We start from the raw sequence: 18,613 nt of genomic DNA on the forward strand, positions 1-18,613 counted from the left end.
GTTTAATAGAGCAGTGTTTCTCAACCCAGTCCTCAAGGAGCCCCTATCCTGCAGATTTTCATTGTAACCCTGCATAGGTAGCCCTGCTTGTACTTACTCGACCAATCATCTCGCAGCACTTAATTATGCAAGGTGTGCAACATCTGACAAAATTCATTGCTGATTGGTTGAATAACTACAAACAGGTACCTATTCAGGGATGCAAAGAAAATATGCAGGATAGGGAGTCCTTGAGGACAGGGTTGAGAAACACTGTAATAGAGGACGACTGGTACATGAGTACACTACAATCAGATGCGCTGTCACTACACTGAATGCCCTCTAGCGGCAACATAGCATTTATAGGCCACTGTATTAATGCGAACAATAAAGTAGTCCCACAACACATCTCCTTTCCTTTTGAGTCTTTGAGACAGTGCTTTCTGTATGAACATATTATAAGGAAACCTTTTGTTAAAGTTAACTTAGGAAACATTTCAAAATGATTGCATTTCCAAACTGAACATCAACAAGTCATTAAACAAGAATTAGTCCTACTTTAAGATGATCTGGGTAGACTGCCAGTCACCAGCACAGTTGCAGTGGATTATTCTGCCACTCTTTGCATACTGTGTACTATTCTGGAACAAAGTCTTTAAATCTTTCTGGGGGTCTAACAACTCGGCCACGAGATGTCATTTTCTCTTGGGCTTGTGGTACCTCTGCTGCAGCAGGCAGATCCTCGTGGGAAGCAGGTAGGTCTGGCACGTTGTCGTTGGCAGCAGGTGGGTGTGGTACATCGCTTTCAGGTTGTCCTTCTTCAGGTGGAAGCGCGGCAGTGCTAGTGATTGGTTTCAGGTGACGTCGGTTTCGGCGAAGGACCCCTCTCTCCGTCTGTACAAGGTAAGACCTAGGTGTGTCACATTGTCGTATGACTGTTGTATTTCTCACCCATCCCTGCTCATTGTCCAGCTTTACAGCCACCCTGGCACCCGGATGATGTATTGGTAAGTCTTTGACATTGTTTCTCCTATTGTAGTTACGTCTGTAGCTTTGTTTTGCCCTTTCATCGGCTTGTCTCACCTGCTCGAAGTCTGGCCATGCCGGCTGTAGGTTTGACTTGAGTATGGGGACTGTTGTCTTGATTTGCCTGCCCAGCATGAGTTGTGCTGGGCTCACTCCAGTGGCTTGAAGTGGTGTTGCTCTGTAGCTCATCAGAGCTGTGAAGAGGTCAGGCTGTTTCAGGATCTTTTTCCCTGTCTGCACCGCCCTTTCTGCTTCTCCATTGGATTGAGCATAGTGGGGACTCGAGGTGATGTGCTGGAAATCAAAGTCAGTAGCAAACTGGTCAAAGGCTTGTCCAGTGAACTGTGGGCCGTTATCTGTTACAAGAACATCAGGGCATCCCCAGCGTGAAAACACGTTCTTTAAGCGTGCTCTGGTAGTCTCCCTTGACAGGGTCTGTAGGTAGGCTATTTCTATATATCTGGAAAAGTAATCTACAACTACCAAGTAATGTTTCTTGTCTACCTCACAGATGTCCGTAGCTACCCTCTCCCATGGGCGGTTTGGTAATGGAGTTGTCATGAGAGGTTCTCTCCTTTGACTTGGCCTTGACTCTTGACAGTGTCTTCCACTACTGACCATGTTCTCAATATCTTTCCCTATCCCAGGCCACCAGACACTTTGTCGGGCACGCTCCCTGCATTTAACAATGCCCTGGCGGCCATCATGAATGCGCTGCAGTATTTCTCTGCGCATAGCTCGCGGTACGACTATTCTTTCTCCGTGTAACAACAGGTCTTGGGAGTAAGAGAGGTGCTGTTGTGCGGTGTAGTATGGCTTTACCTGGTGGATGTCTGCTGCATGTCTGGGCCACCCAGCACACATGTACTGCTTCACCATCTGTAGTTCCTCATCTTGCTCGGTCTGCTCTTTGACCATGTCTAGCTTTGTGGGTGATATGGGCCATGCAGTGTGGACTGCCTCCTCAAGTGCCCCGATGTCGCTGATGAGCTCTGCGATCTCTTGGGTGACTGCCGGTCTTGGATGTCTGGAGAGAGTATCAGCAACAACCAGCAGCTTGCCTGGAACATACTCTGCCATTGGATTGAACCGCATCATCCTCATAAGTAGCCTCTGACAGCGTAACGGCACTGAATCAAGGTCTTTGTTGTTGAACAGTGGTACGAGTGGTTTATGGTCTGTGTGAAGGGTAAAGCTATCTAAACCATAGAGCAGCCTTTATCAAACTTTTTAGTCCCGGGGACCAGTAATCCATGGCCCTCAACCTCTGGGGACCGCTTACGTTATTTTTGCGGGGAAAAAAATACTAATTTTTTTATTCAATGTATTTTATTATATAAAACATTTTAATCATTTAAATGTAGGCCATATTTATAGAATTGTGTCTGTCTCTCTTGTCCGCGCCACATCATGTCTATTTGAAAGTCTCTGTTGTCTGTCTGTCTGTTGTCTGTTGTTGGGTGAGTTGTCTGTCTATTGGCTGAGTTATCTGTCTGTCGGCTGATGTCTGTCTGTCTATTGGCTGAGTTGCCTGTCTCTCTGTTGGCTGAGTTGTCTGTCTCTCTGTTGGCTGAGTGGTCTGTCTCTCTGTTGTCTGTCTCTCTGTTGGCTGAGTTGGCTGTCTCTCTGTTGGACCTCATCTTTCCCTGCAGTAAATGACAGGTACTAATTAGCTTTAAAAACGAAATAAATTAGACAAACACATTCACACATGACTGACATTCCCTCAAATCATTTTGCTGTCAGGTGACCAAATCAATAGGCTATTTAATAAAAAGCTGTGCGCATGTGTGTGAGAGAGAGAGGGTACAGGGAGAGACAGAATAAGAGGAACAATATAAATCAAATTAGTCTTAAAAAAACATAATATAATCAATGTCTGATTCATGTGCTCACCTAATGAGATGGGTGCGCCTGTCTTCTTGAAACCAGTAGGTCAAACCGAGGGGGAAAGGAGGAGAGGGAAACACGCATGGTGTTTTCAGAAGCCAGTCTATTCCTGTATGTTGGTTTTGTCGCAGCAAGAATTGAGAAGCCGGACTCGCACAGACAGGTGGAATGAAAGGGGAGCAACATTTTCACTGCCGTCTCACTGAGTTGCGGGTGTTCTCCTCGGCAGGCCAGCCAGGATTCTGAAAGCAGCATAGTATTGAAACGAGAGCGCAGCCCTCCGTCACACGACAGCTCCACAAGTGTGTCCTCCTCGAGAGTGGCAGATAATGTGCCGGTCTCGGCAGCGGTGAACGGATCACGCATCCATTGATTTCCGGTGCGTGCGTCAGATTGTGATGGGAAGTATTCCTCAAATTTGAGCAAAGTCTGGCTCAGGTGTTCTCCCATGAGTTTGCGCATGGGACTCAAATCCGCCCCACTTTCATCAGCCAGAGAAGAAAATAATGGGAACATATCATAAACTCCCTTGCCAACTCGAGTTTTCCAGACGGAAATGCAGCGATTTTGTCATTCGTCTGAAAAATGTCCCGTCGCTAACAGAGCCATAGATATGCGTGGCTCTTTTGTGTACCGATGTCATGGCCGCGCCCGTCGTTATCGAAGCTATTGATTTGCATTTGTTTAGCAGCGACGGTCGTTGGGGGTGTTGATTTCGACTTCATTGTTCAGTGGTCATGAGAGTCGTTGGAGCCGTTAGTGACCGACTGTTGTTCTTAGAGGCTAGGCTTCTTGTGTCTCCTGGGTAGAGATGAAGAGCCACGAATACCTATGGCTCTGTTAGCGACGGGCGTTGGTAAACATCGGAACACAAAGAGCCATGGACATCTATAGCTCTGACAACGACTCCTAGAGGATAAATAACTGAGTCTCATCACCAGCCAGTCAGACTAGCTTGGTCTAGTCAGAAAGGCACGAACTGAGGAAGCCTCTTGGATGAGAGGCGAAACGTCTTCACGGATATACACTACCGTTCAAAAGTTTGGGATCACCCAAACAATTTTGTGTTTTCCATGAAAAGTCACACTTATTCACCATCATATGTTGTGAAATGAATAGAAAATAGAGTCAAGACATTGACAAGGTTAGAAATAATGATTTGTATTTGAAATAAGATTTTTTTACATCACACTTTGCTTTCGTCAAAGAATCCTCCATTTGCAGCAATTACAGCATTGCAGACCTTTGGCATTCTAGCTGTTAATTTGTTGAGGTAATCTGGAGAAATTGCACCCCACGCTTCCAGAAGCAGCTCCCACAAGTTGGATTGGTTGGATGGGCACTTCTTGCGTACCATACGGTCAAGCTGCTCCATCCACAGCTCAATGGGGTTCAGATCTGGTGACTGCGCTGGCCACTCCATTACCGATAGAATACCAGCTGCCTGCTTCTGCTCTAAATAGTTCTTGCACAATTTGGAGGTGTGTTTAGGGTCATTGTCCTGTTGTAGGATGAAATTGGCTCCAATCAAGCGCTGTCCACTGGGTATGGCATGGCGTTGCAAAATGGAGTGATAGCCTTCCTTATTCAGAATCCCTTTTACCCTGTACAAATCTCCCACCTTACCAGCACCAAAGCAACCCCAGACCATCACATTACCTCCACCATGCTTAACAGATGGCGTCAGGCATTCTTCCAGCATCTTTTCATTTGTTCTGCGTCTCACAAACGTTCTTCTTTGTGATCCAAACACCTCAAACTTGGATTCATCCGTCCACAACACTTTTTTCCAGTCTTCCTCTGTCCAATGTCTGTGTTCTTTTGCCCATCTTAATCTTTTTCTTTTATTGGTCAGTCTCAGATATGGCTTTTTCTTTGCCACTCTGCCCTGAAGCCCAGAATCCCGCAGCCGCCTCTTCACTGTAGATGTTGACACTGGTGTTTTGCGGGTACTATTTAATGAAGATGCCAGTTGGGGACCTGTGAGGCGTCTGTTTCTCAAACTAGAGACTCTAATGTACTTATCTTCTTGCTCAGTTGTGCAACGCGGCCTCCCACTTCTTTTTCTACTCTGGTTAGAGCCTGTTTGTGCTGTCCTCTGAAGGGAGTAGTACACACCGGTGTAGGAAATCTTCAATTTCTTAGCAATTTCTCGCATGGAATAGCCTTCATTTCTAAGAACAAGAATAGACTGTCGAGTTTCAGATGAAAGTTCTCTTTTTCTGGCCATTTTGAGCGTTTAATTGACCCCACAAATGTGATGCTCCAGAAACTCAATCTGCTCAAAGGAAGGTCAGTTTTGTAGCTTCTGTAACGAGCTAAACTGTTTTCAGATGTGTGAACATGATTGCACAAGGGTTTTCTAATCATCAATTAGCCTTCTGAGCCAATGAGCAAACACATTGTACCATTAGAACACTGGAGTGATAGTTGCTTGAAATGGGCCTCTATACACCTATGTAGATATTGCACCAAAAACCAGACATTTGCAGCTAGAATAGTCATTTACCACATTAGCAATGTATAGAGTGTATTTCTTTAAAGTTAAGACTAGTTTAAAGTTATCTTCATTGAACAGTACAGTGCTTTTCCTTCAAAAATATGGACATTTCAATGTGATCCCAAACTTTTGAACGGTAGTGTATACCAAGTCCAGTTGCACTTGATTCAACTCCTTTGGATAACCATGACCTGGATGAATGAGAACATTCACAGACCCATTGAATTGAATACAGTTATTTATTAAAATTAAAAGAAAAAATATATAGACAGTTATTTTGTGGCGGCCCAGCAGGGATTCCTTCGTGGCCCGGTGCCGGTCCCCGGCCCATATTTTGAGAAAGGGGGCCATAGAGGAACCTAGAGAACTTTTCACATGCCCACACAGCTGCCAAACATTCCTTTTCTATTTGTGCATAGCGCACCTCTGTGTCCGTGAGGGTTTGTGAGCAATATGCTACTGGCTTTAACTGTCCATCGTGATCCTGTAGTAACCCCCCCCCCCCAGGCCGTGGCTACTAGCATCAGCACTGACTATTGTGGGCTTGGTGGTATCACAGAAGGCTAACACTGGTGCTTCTGAGATGAGCAGCTTCACCTTTCTGAAGGCCTTGTCTTGTACTGCAATCCAGACCCATGCCGTGTCACCTCTCAGTAGGTCGTTGAGTGGTTTTGTCACTTCCGATAGATGTGGAAGGTACCTGCCCAGGTAGTGGACCATCCCTAGCACCTGTCTGAGTTCTGTGGTGTTCCTTGGTGGCTCCAGCTGTGTGATGGCCTCGACCTTCGCTGTGTCTGGGTGGACCCCATCCTTGTCTACGATGTGTCCTAGGTAGCGGAGCTGTGTCTGGCGCAGGAGACATTTCTCGTTGTTGAGCTGTAATCCTGCCTCTTCGAGCATCTGGAGTGTGTTCTGAAGTCTTTGCTCGTGTTCCTCTGGCATGTTTGCATATACCAGGATGTCATCCATGAAGACGACGAGGCCTTCCTGGTACTGCAGGACCTTTGACATTTCTCGTTGGAATATTTCTAGAGCACTAGTAATACCGAATGGGACCCGATGGAAAAAGTACCTTCCAAACGGTGTGATGAAAGTAGTGAGCTTGGCGCTTTCTTCATCTAGTGGCAGTTGCCAGAAGCCACTGGCTGCATCTAAGAGTGAGAACACCTGTGCATTGGCTAGCTTTGGAAGAATGTCGTCCATGGTAGGTAGGACGTACTTCTCTCTTTTAACCACCTTGTTAAGTTGCTCGAGGTCAACACAGATTCTCACCTCTCCGTTCTTCTTTGGGACAGGAACCATGGCTGCACACCAAGGTGTTGGCTCTTGGATCTCCTCTATCACGCCACTTTTAACCATCCTGTCCAGCTCCTTTTTCACTTTAGGAAGCATGTGTACCGAGACACGCCGAGACGTATTGACACTATACGGCTCAGCATCTTCTTTCAGGCTTATCTTGATTGGCTCTATCTTCAAGAGACCTATCTGGGGTGGGCAAGCACTACTGAGCTCCTCTACTCTTCACTAAGCCCATGGCGACTGCTACGTTCCTGCCTAGCAGATTGTAAACATTTGACCCTGTTATCACATATACTGTAAACATAAACTGGCGGCCTTTTACTCTGGTTGTGACTGTGAACTGCCCTACACACATCAGTTTGCCTCCTGGGCTCACTAGGTTGGTCGTAGTATTCTGCAGTTGGGGTTTGTGTTTTAGGCTTTGAAAGGTGCTTTCAGATATGACAGTCGCGTCAGCTCCCATGTCTATTTTAAAGTTTACATTAGTCCCTTTTATTGGCAGCTTCACAGTCCATGCTTTGTCTGAGTCAGCTGTTTGGTTTATCTCTCCTAGAAAATGTCTCACTTCTACCTCCTCTTGCGGCGTAGTGACTAAATTGACCATACGGGTGAGACATACTGCAGCATAATGGCCTATCTTTCTACAGGTTCTACAGTCTACATTTCTGGCAGGACAAAAGTCTGCTTTTCCATGAGGTCTGCCACATCTGTTACACTTGTATCCATTTGTGTTACCTCTTGTTCCTTGTGCATTTGTAGCTCTTCTTTGTCCAGTCCTGTCGTAGCCTGCTGTTCTCCCTCTCTCACCACCACGGGGTGTGTATCTGCTGCTAGCCACTTCGTCTAGCTGTGTGCTACAGTTAGCTGCAGCTCCTTGCTCGCTAACATGACTCTTCACTTGCTCTGACTGCCTCACTAGCTCGACTGCTTTGTTTAGAGTCCAATCCGGCACCAACTGCAATTTCTCTGACAGCTCTCTGTCTAATATCCCTACGACCAGTCTGTCTCGGATATTCTCCTCCTTTACAGCTGCGAATGAACATGTGGATGCCAGCTCATGCAAACTCCTAATATACTCTTCTGCAGACTCACCCTGCCTTTGCATCTGCTGGTGAAACTTGGCGCGTTGGTGAATAACATTGACTTTGGGCACAAAATAATTTTCTAGTTTCTGTAACACCGTTTCATAATCATCTTCCTTTTCATCCGCTCCGAACGTGAACGTCTTGTAGACTTGTTCAGCCTCTTTGCCCAGCGAATATAGCAACGTACTGACTTGTGCCTCCCCTTCTTTCTTATGGAGCTCCGTTGCAGTCCTGTAACGTTGGAAGCGTTGGCGCCACTCCGGCCATTGTTCTGGGTGAGTGAAATCAAAGTTTTCTGGCGGTGAGAATTTCGCCATTTCGTCCGATTGTCTTCTGTGGCTATGGGTACGTAGACTTCTGACACCATGTATAGTAGGCTGCAGTATCACGAGGAGGCAAGATATAAGTTTACAGGTTTAACAGAGGACGACTGGTACATGAGTACACTACACTCAGATGCGCTGTCACTACACTGAATGCCCTCTAGCGGCAACATAGCATTTATAGGCCACTGTATTAATGCGAACAATAAAGTAGTCCCACAACACAGTCCGCTTCGGCCCCCACAGTAATGCATCTGTAGGTAGACGATCGGTATACCCTAGAGTAGACGATCCGTATACCCTTAGAGTTAGGGTTAGCGTTATTAATAGCATTACACGATTGTTATTATTAGTATTATACTATTAATGTGCCGTTGGCTACTACTACTACTACTACTACTACTACTGTCATGTGCATAAACGACAGGCAAGGCAGTCGCGATTAATAACGTGCTTTATTCAGCCATCTGCTTCCAATCCCCGACCCGGACAATCCCCAGAATGCCCCAGTACAGAACCGCGCTAAAACACATAGTTGCGTGCCCCTCCTCTTACGTACACAGCATGCTGGGCACTGTAGTTCTCATCACTACTACTACTACTACTACTACTACTACTACTACTACTACTACTACTACTACTACCACTACTACCACTTTGCCGCCAACGTGACAGTTTAAACACAGACAACAACCGTTCAAAGTAGGCTGGTGTCATGTACCGGTTTGGCATGTAAGGGCACCCGTATGTATGTGACGTCACCTGTTGATGTGGGGAGAAGCGGGAGGAATATTATTCGGGGGGTCTTGCAATACGGTGGAATAAAGCAAGCCACGTTAGGCATTGTGTAATAACGGTGTGCCTAATCATTTATAATTAAGACACCTAAATAAGCATATAGGTGGGAATAACGGATCAGAACAGCTGGAAGAACCCTTTCCGACTCCCGGGGTATACGGATCGTCTAGGGTATACGGATCGTCTACCTACAGCATCTACTGCAGACTCATCATATGAATAGGGCACAATAAACACAGCCCCGTGATGGCCTGGCAGCCGGTCCAGGGTGAAGCCCCGCCTGCCGCCCAGTGACTGCTGGGATATAGGCTTCAGCATCCCTGCAACCCCGAGAGCAAGATAAGCGGCTTGGATAATGAATGGATGGAAAACAAACACAGGCAATGCAGATATCAGGTTTCACACCCCACAGTGAGCTCATTTAAGCCTTTTATCACTTCTAATCACTGCAGTCTTGATAATAGCTTCCCCCCTTGGCTGCGCTGTGTGAAAGCCTACCAACACATGAGCTCCATTGTTTCTTAGAATGATGGGGCCAATGTTGCAATGAGCAAAGTCAAGTCAATTTTATTTGTATAGCCCAGTATCACAAATTACACAATGCTATAAATCTCCGATCTGTTGACATTCCAGGGAAAACCTGTACCGTTCGTTTTGCAGGACAGGACAGAACACGTATTTGTGTACCCACAAGCCAACACTTGATCAAATTCATACGTTTCCTTCTTTTGTCTCTCCCCAAACGCCCTCGATTAAAAACACGAGTTTGTTTCTCCTTTATGTCTTGGTTGAGTAACTTCCTCAGTAAAGGGAAGTCTGCAGATTGTTTTTACAAATCTCAGGCATCCTTGGATGTTAAAAAAAATAAAATAGAAAAATAAAATAAAACCACTAAAAAGGAAAGAGAACTTCAACAGATGAAACGCCCCAACACAACCCTGAGGTCTCAGCAATGATCTACCCGTCAATGTGAAAGTAAACGGGTAGTTTGAGGGCACTAGCACGTTGCTGTGATCGCTAACTTTCACCTCTCTCGAAACTCAAATAAAGGAAGCTGTCCTTGGTGCAAAATTATATGAAACCACCACAGTAAGTAAGAGAAGGAGACGTCCAGACACGTACATATTGGAGACCCATTAGGCTGGGTGGACTCTGTGTCTCAGACCAGAAAAAAATTGAAGTTGAAATCTGATCTATGTATGACACCTCTTTTACTGAGAAATGAGAGAGAGAGAGAGAGAGAGAGAGAGAGAGAGAGAGAGAGAGAGAGAGAGAGAGAGAGAGAGAGAGAGAGAGAGAGAGAGAGAGAGAGAGAGAGAGAGAGAGAGAGACGGGAAGGAAGGAGGGACAGAGGAAGGATGGATCAGGGGAAAATGAGAAACGGAGACAGATGTTATAAACATAATTTCGCTGGATCGAATTTTTGAGTGACATCACTTGAAGTCGTCTGCCCTTTAAAAGAGTGAGCAGAAGGAGCCTAGTGGGGCTGTGTGAACTGGGAGGCTTTAGCCAAGCATCTGGACGGGACGCTGTTCATCTCGATTTATACTCAAAATGACAACCCAGCCAACAAGGTAATTTAGTTCTCTTATTTGTTTTGTGTTTCACTCTTGTGTGTTTTGGGATGCAACTTTATTGCAAAAACAAAAAAAATATATGCAAAACAATCACAATCCACATCAGCTCGATAACTTGTACATATGTTTGTTAATTATTAGTGCTGTCTTTCCCATACTACACTCGTAGTTTAGGTTTAGGTTTCCATGCATTTGTACGCACATTGAGATACAATTTTCAGGAGAGAGTAGCATGCATGCTATACAGAGTGCGTCAGAGCTGGATGTTGCAACTGATAAATATGGTGATACTGAATCCAACCACAGATACAATACATGTTGAAGGTGTGCCATGTAAGATTGTTCACCATGGGGGGCACTGAAATCCTCTCACTAGGTCTAGAGATATGGTGGAAAGATGGACATTATTCATTACACCTTTCGATGTTTTTGGTTCAAGTATTTTCTCTGGGTCACAACGGACCACATCCCCTGTAGCTTAATGACATTTGACCCCTTGTAAATCTGCCTCTATTTGCTCACTTATAGGACCTTTTGTTCGGATTTAAACACGGATCAGTTGTCAGCTCCAAAAGGAAGAAACTCGCTGGTGAAAATCGTATATGAATGACAGAGCACATCGTGTGCATAAAAGATGCACGCTCATATTAAGAGCTCAACGGCTGGCTAGCAGACACACAGGCTACCTACCACATGGTTGCAAACACACTGCCGGATAATTGACCGCAGCTGCCTCATGAACAGCCACACAGCCACAGGAAAAAAAAAAACAAAAAAACTGCATGGCTCACATCCGTTTTACATCGTCACCACTGTATTCAAATACAGAAGGAGGAAGCAGGCAGGTCGCTGTGAGTTTAAAGATGAATCACATTTGCTGCGACTAACGAGCAGATACGGCAGACCAAGTCACACCCAACACTTTTATCAATGGATAATTCAGCATCAACACACAAAACTCAGGTTAAACCACCAGAGTCGCCATAGGTAAATTCAACAAAAGTGATAATCTTGTGTCCGGGTGGCGTGGCGGGCTATTCTGTTGCCTACCAACACGGGGATCGCCGGTTCGAATCCCTGTGTTACGTCCGGCTTGGTCAGGCGTCCATACAAACATAACTGGCCGTGTCTGCTGGTGGGAAGCAGGGTGTGGATAGGTGTCTTCGTCGCCTGGTCGCTGCACTAGCGCCTCCTCTGGTCGGTCGGGGCACCTGTTCAAGGGGAGGGGAACTGGGGGGAATAGCGTGATCCTCCCACGCGCTACGTCCCCCTGGTGACACGCCTCACTGTCAGGTGAAAAGAAAAGAAGCGGCTGGCGACTCCACATGTATCGGAGGAGGCATGTGGTAGTCTGCAGCCCTCCCCGGATCGGCAGAGGGGGTGGAGCAGCAACCGGGACAGCTCGGAAGGGTGGGGTAATTGGCCGCATACAATTGGGGAGAAGAAGGGGGGGGTGTTAATCTTCAGAATTGTAGCTTGAAGGATTTGTAAGGCGAATCTTTTTGTGCAATTTTTATAATAACCGAGCTGTAACATGCTTAGCTAATGTAGCAGAATTGTGGTTAGTGTATAGATCCTGTACCTTAAGTCGTTTATCCAATGAGCAATGAACCCCTTTATCTTAAGTTAAATGGAAAATTCGCCGATTTTCAACCTTACCCTGCCTATCTGCGACAGGGATAGCACATGAAAAAAACAAGCCAGCAGTTGTTCCTGCATCTCTGCTGCAGTAGTGAAAGTTTTTTTTCCACCCACCAAGTAAGTGATGTATAATGACGTCATTTGGTGGCTGGAAAAACTAAGCCTAGCAGGGTTTCTAATACTCTAATACGCTGTTAAAACCCCCCGCAAAAAAAGAGAAAAAAAACAAACGAAAAATATAAAAACACACACATCCTCGTTCTCGTGACTAAGCAACATTTCAGACGGTGTAAATGACGTCCCACAACACTAGTGCAGAGGATTTTATAGTTGACATTACAGAAGCTAGCGTGCAGCAATGCATTCTGGTATGTGGAGGAGCTGTGGGAAAGAACACTGATTTCTCAGTCAATATAGTAGTACACAGTGAGGACTTTATTGCCTCAGTCCACTACATCACTCATCAGTACTGATTGCACAAACATATAATTATCGGTGAAATTTCCCTTTCGTTTTCCCCAGTCAAGGTTGGGCATAACATGAAAGTCACTTGTGTACAGATGTCATATTTATCAACAATTATGTGTGAATTGTTTAACTCAAAAAAATTATGTGATCAGCATTGATAAAGATTGTTGAAGTAGTTTCCGGTGTTCTTCTTACTGTAACTTGTTGTTTGTCAGTGGTGCCAACTGATAAAGCTCAGAAAATAAGAACTGAACATATTCTTTCTTCAGAGTTTTATTTACCTATCAATATCTTCCCACAGCTCTCTGGTGGATCTCACCACCACAGCTGTCTATGGGGACCAAAAAAGCATCAATTACAGTGAGTGTCCTCATAATGATGTTTGGAATTCCCTCCAAACCATGCAGCCTGCCTACATACTGACCATCTGTGTGCTGGGAATTCTGGGAAATGTGTTTGTCCTGTTGGTTTTCTGCATCCACAAGAAAGCCTGCACAGTGGCAGAGATCTACCTGGGCAACCTGGCAGCTGCTGACCTTCTCCTGGTGTCCTGTTTGCCTTTCTGGGCTGCCAATGTAGCCAATGGATTTGAATGGCCCTTTGGCCTACTGTTATGCCGACTAGTCAACCTGGGCATCAAAATGAATGCTTACTCCAGTATCTACTTCCTGGTACTGGTCAGTTTAGATCGCTATGTGGCGCTGGTACACACCATGTCCCATGGGAGAATGCGTAGGCCGAAATTTGCCAAACTGGGCTGTCTACTGGTGTGGGGCTTTGGCCTTCTTCTGGGAGTTCCTACCCTCATCTTCAGGGATGTGAAGTACTTCCCAAAATTGAATGTTACTGCCTGCTACCTTAACTACCCAAATACTGTTGTAGAACTAAGCTGTGATGGGATGTTGGTCTTCCTAAGCTTCGTCGTTCCCGTGTCCATTATCTCTTACTGCACCTTTAATATCATCAGGGCCCTGAAGAACCAAGCAGTAGAACGGTTCAATGCTGAAAACACAGAGAGAAGGGCAACCCTGCTGGTGCTTGCGGTGCTTCTAGCCTTCCTGATCTGCTGGGTGCCCTTTCACCTGTTTACCACCCTGGATGTGCTTGTAAGAGCAGACTTACTGATAGGGTGCGACATCAGTGATGTCATTGACATCTGTCACCAGATCTTCAGCTACCTGGCCTTCTTTAATAGTGTACTCAACCCCATCCTCTACGTAATTGTGGGGAAAAACTTCCGCAAAAAGGTGAGGGAACTGTTCGAGCAGCATGGCAGGAGGAGTTCAAGTGTCACTGGGTTTACACGCTCGCAGATTTCCTCTACACTCAAGACCCTGGCATGAGCAATTACAGTATTGACAAACAAAAATCACTCCTGCAACAGCTCCTTTAGATGATGTCTGATGATAACCAACAGAACAAGTTTTTCATTGCAATGGTTTGTATCAACTAAATTATAAGCCCAATTTAATTTCTGATTTGGAGATAGCCCTAAGCATGAAGAATGGGGCAAAATCCTTTGCTCAAATCTGTCGCTCAAGTCATTTTACGCTGTCTAGCTTTCAGGAGGCAACTCCCCCCTTTACAATGTTTAAAACTGAACTGTGTAGTGCCCTGCATTTTATGTAAAGTTGTTAATGTAAATAGCATTTACCTATCCAGTACAAGATTATTACTCAAAATGTATATAATACCACAAAACACTTTTGTTTACTTCAGAATATTATCCTGGAAATAAAAGCACAAATAGTACGCTTGTTTGTCTTATTGAATCCTGTTGTGTTGAATATTACGTTGTCTGAAAATCAGAAATGAAGAGAGCCCCAGACAATGGCAAACTAACTGTTTTCTGGCATATCTGAGTCAACGTCTGTTCATATGGCTGAAAACCAAGACTCTTTTAGAGAGTTTCCAGTGGTGACAAAACGTTGTGTTCCTTTGTGTGGACTGCATGTAAAGCAGTTTTCTTATTATGCATCCTTCCACCATGGACATTTACTGGCCAGACATTGAGTCACTGCAGACTGTGGTTCGAGCACACTCCCATTTGTCCCCAAAATGAAGGCTTACCACGCCAAACAGGAAATCATTGTCGAGAGTCAGACCTTACCATTGGGCGGGGGTAGGAAATTGTTGTGGAACAAAAAAAACAACAAAAAAAAAACATTCAAGTCAAGTCAAGAGCAACAGAGGAGGGATCTCTCTCCCAAGACGGACAACGTGCAATGGATGTTGTGTTTACACAATTCAGGCAGAGAAAAGTAAACTTAAAAGGGTAAATATTATGCCAACTACAAATGGAGCAACTCCCTGTCTCATTTAATTTTCTCTCTCTACCGTACCCATGCTGTGTTTTCATATCAAGAATGTGCTCTTGCACATGAATTAGTTGTTTTCTATACTGGGCAGTTGTGTGTGTGTGTGTGTGTGTGTGTGTGTGTGTGTGTGTGTGTGTGTGTGTGTGTGTGTGTGTGTGTGTGTGTATGTGCACATATCTACATGGTTGTGTTTGTTCATGGGTTCATGCATGTTAGCCAAGAGTTTCTCACATCATCCACGTAGAGACGAGGAGCCATCTGTTGCTATGACCCCCTTTTCTGATAAAAGCATGTGCGGCCACTGGCCTTCTTGGCGATAACAACATTTAGCCTTTCCCTTCTCCCATCACAATCCATTAAATCCACTTCCTCTTTTTCCTTTCAGTTCAAATCATGACATGAATGTAGCAGCACACATGCACTCGGCACTGTTGACACAATTAAAAGGTTTTATAAAGTGAAGGGCTAAACAGACACACACACACACACACTCACACACATACATCCTTTCTGTCCTTTGTTCACTCCTATTATCTCTTGCACTGTCACTCTCCTTCTCCTTCTGTCTCTCTTGCTGTACAACAAGATCTCACATAATGATATTTAACTTGTCGGCTGAAGATGTCTGTAATCACACAGATGCCTGGGACTGGGTCTACACCATGCAGCCTGCATACATGTCCATTATCTGTCTTCTCGGAGTGATAGGAAACGCCTTCGTGCTGCTTGTTCTCTGCCTCAAGAGACGACACAGCACCATCGCCGACATCTACCTGAGTAATTTGGCAGCTGCTGACCTTCTCATGGTCTCCTGCCTGCCGTTCTGGGTGGCAACGGTGAACCACAAGTTCCACTGGACATTTGGGGAGCCCATGTGCCAGCTCGTCAGCACTGTCATCGGGATGAATTATTACTGCAGCATGCTGTTCCTCATGCTAGTGAGTGTGGACAGGTACTTGGCTTTAACCAGGCCGCTGTCCCATAGCAGGGGGAGACGGGCAGCCTGGGCCCGCGGGATCTGCCTCGGGATCTGGGTTATTGGGGTCCTGCTCAGCCTCCCTGGCCTCCTCTTCCGCTCTGTCCATTTCCTCTCTCACCTGGGGGTGGACGCGTGCTACATTGTCTATCCTCACGATGGCTGGAGGCTGCGCTACAACCTGACGGTCAATGTAATAGGCTTCCTCATCCCTGTTCCCATCACATCATTCTGCAGCTACCACATCATCAAAGTCCTTCAGGACAGCCAGGCAGTGAGAAGAAGCAGGGGAGGGGGGACAGCAGCAAGGAGGGAGAGGAAGGCAGCCTACTTGGTTCTTGTTGTTCTGGCAGTCTTTGTTCTCAGCTGGCTGCCCTACCAGATTCTCATCTTCCTGGATACCCTGGATTATTATCAGGTCATTTCTGGGTGCACGTGGGTTTATGTGCTGGACATTGGCAATCAGTTGGCAACTTACCTTGGCTACAGCAACAGTTCACTGAATCCTTTCCTGTACGTGATTGTGGGGAAACACTTTAAGCAGCGAGCCAGTGAAGTATTTAAACCAATGGTGTGCAGTAGAAAATGGGGCGAGTCTAGTCATACGTGCGGTAATCTCAACTCAACCACTAAATACACTGACCGTAAACTAAATATACTGACCGTAACCAAGGTGTGATCTTACCCCATCTTACTAGTTTTTTTTAACCATAATTAATACATTCTGTTCTAAATAGACATGTATTTGTGTTTGAAGGGATTGTGTTTGTGTTATAATTGTAGTACCCGTTTAAAAAGAAATACAGTTTAAAATAACAGCGCCGTATCTGTTTTGGGCATTAACCATTGTATTTGTCAAAATGATTAAATGTTGCTTAAATCAGAATAAAACCAAACTTCAGAGAAATGTAACCCAAGTATAAAATAGTCCACCACTGTTTGTTTTCTTACGGTAACAGATGGTCCTTTACCAATAGCCACGTCATTTATGAAGCATAAGGTCAGCAAATGGAATGGATCATTATTTGAATTGTTTATGAGATGAATTGCAGCGCACCACTTGAGCATGTCGCGCATTTGAGAGGACAAACCACAAGCCTCTCTTCTAAAGAACTCCAATTTACGAATGCACTTCTAAATGTGCTGGCAGCTGAACGAGGCGTTTGATTGCATTGGAAAATGGCTTGTTTTTGTTGTTTGGTTTGAGGTCATGTCAGGTTTACTATCGATGCCTCACAGCTAATGTTATGGGGAGCATCTAAAGTGCTTCCTGACTGCTCAGCATGTTCCACCAAATCTAAATAGTTGCATAACACAATGCAATTTCTACTTTATATATTTTATATTTTTATTATATTTGTTTATTTATTATTTTATTAATATATTACATTTTTATTTTTGGACAGCCGCGGGGTTCAAACCCAGGACCTTCTTGCTGTGAAGGAACAGCGCTGACCACCGCGTCACCATGCCACCCAATACACAATACATACAATAATACACAATGGCATACTGCATCTACATGCATATCAAACTTGGTTTAATTTTCATTATGCAAGGCTGACACTGAAGACGGAGGAGTCTAGTCTAGTGTATAGTGTTTATACAGAGAGAGAAAGAGAGACACAAAACAGCAGGACATTGGATGATAGCCCTTGACTGTTTTTCCTTTCTCGTGTTTTCAAAGGCCCTGTGATGGCCTGGTGGGGCCCTGTGATGGCCTGGCGGCCGGTCCAGGGTGTCTCCCCGCCTGCTGTCCAATGACTGCTGGGATAGGCTCCAGCATCCCCGTGACCCTGAGAGCAGGATAAGCGGTTTGGATAATGGAATGGAATGGAAAAACAGAATGGAGTATTTTCTATTTTTATATATACTTATAGTATATGCTTTAGGGTGGCACGGTGGCGCAGTGGTTAGCGCGGTCGCCTCACAGCAAGGTCCTGGGTTCGGGCCCCGAGTATAGTCCAACCTCAGGGGTCGTCCCGGGTCGTCCTCTCTGTGGAGTTTGCATGTTCTCCCCGTGTCTGCGTGGGTTTCCTCCAGGTGCTCCAGTTTCCTCCCACAGTCCAAAGACCTGTAGGTCAGGTGAATTGGCCATACTAACTTATATGAGATGTGTGTGTGTGTTTTGGCCTGATGGACCAGCAGCCTGTCCAGGGTGTCTCCCCGCCTGCCGCCCAGTGACTGCTGGGATAGGCTCCAGCATCCCTGTGACCCTGAGTAGGATAAGCGGTTTGGATAATGGATGGATGGATTATATATGCTTTATATATAGTTTTATACCCCTGGGCGGGAATAGGTCAGTTACATTCATTGTTGTGTATTTTTACAGCCTCTCTTTTTTTTAATAGTTTTTACTGATTACCGATAAATTTATAATTAACAATATGGTGTTAGTCACGAAAGCTATTTTCAGCTGCTAACTAGAAAAAATCTGCTCAGTTACAGGCAGCATTAACATCATTTCAGGCCACAAAGAGTTGAAAATATGAAACAAATATATTTAAAAATGTAAAGAAATGCATATAAATAAAGTCGAAATGAATGTTCTCCTGTTTATTTCGGATCAGATTTTCTCACAAAAATGCCACTTGCACCCACAAATGGAAAAACTACCAAAATACACCACAAAAAAGTTCTTATCCAAACCCCCCCCCCTTAATGTACAGGGATGTAAAGTGCATTGGTGGAGACATTGGAGGAAATGAGTTTGCATCATTTTGAGAGCGGTTT

At 45.1% G+C, this 18,613-nt stretch overlaps 2 protein-coding genes across 2 annotated transcripts; both read left to right on the forward strand.

Annotated features, from left to right (window-relative positions):
* Positions 1-10,218: 10,218 nt before the first annotated feature.
* On the forward strand, positions 10,219-14,338 carry LOC130126415 (B2 bradykinin receptor-like). Its single transcript, XM_056295922.1, has 2 exons — positions 10,219-10,474; positions 12,888-14,338. The coding sequence occupies exons 1-2, from the start codon at positions 10,455-10,457 to the stop codon at positions 13,927-13,929; spliced, it is 1,062 nt and encodes a 353-aa protein (XP_056151897.1). The 5' UTR covers positions 10,219-10,454; the 3' UTR covers positions 13,930-14,338.
* A 1,162-nt stretch (positions 14,339-15,500) lies between these two features.
* On the forward strand, positions 15,501-16,712 carry LOC130126024 (B2 bradykinin receptor-like). Its single transcript, XM_056295398.1, has one exon. The coding sequence runs from the start codon at positions 15,501-15,503 to the stop codon at positions 16,557-16,559; it is 1,059 nt and encodes a 352-aa protein (XP_056151373.1). The 3' UTR covers positions 16,560-16,712.
* Positions 16,713-18,613: the final 1,901 nt, after the last annotated feature.

This window comes from Lampris incognitus, chromosome 16 (assembly GCF_029633865.1).
Source record: "Lampris incognitus isolate fLamInc1 chromosome 16, fLamInc1.hap2, whole genome shotgun sequence".
NCBI lineage: Eukaryota > Metazoa > Chordata > Actinopteri > Lampriformes > Lampridae > Lampris > Lampris incognitus.

Coding starts and splice junctions, on each gene's coding strand:
- LOC130126024 (XM_056295398.1), top strand. CDS start 15,501: ATGATATTTAACTTGTCGGCTGAAGATGTCTGTAATCACACAGATGCC.
- LOC130126415 (XM_056295922.1), top strand. CDS start 10,455: ATGACAACCCAGCCAACAAG. Junction 10,475..12,887: donor ATGACAACCCAGCCAACAAG/GTAATTTAGTTC, acceptor ATCTTCCCACAG/CTCTCTGGTGGATCTCACCA.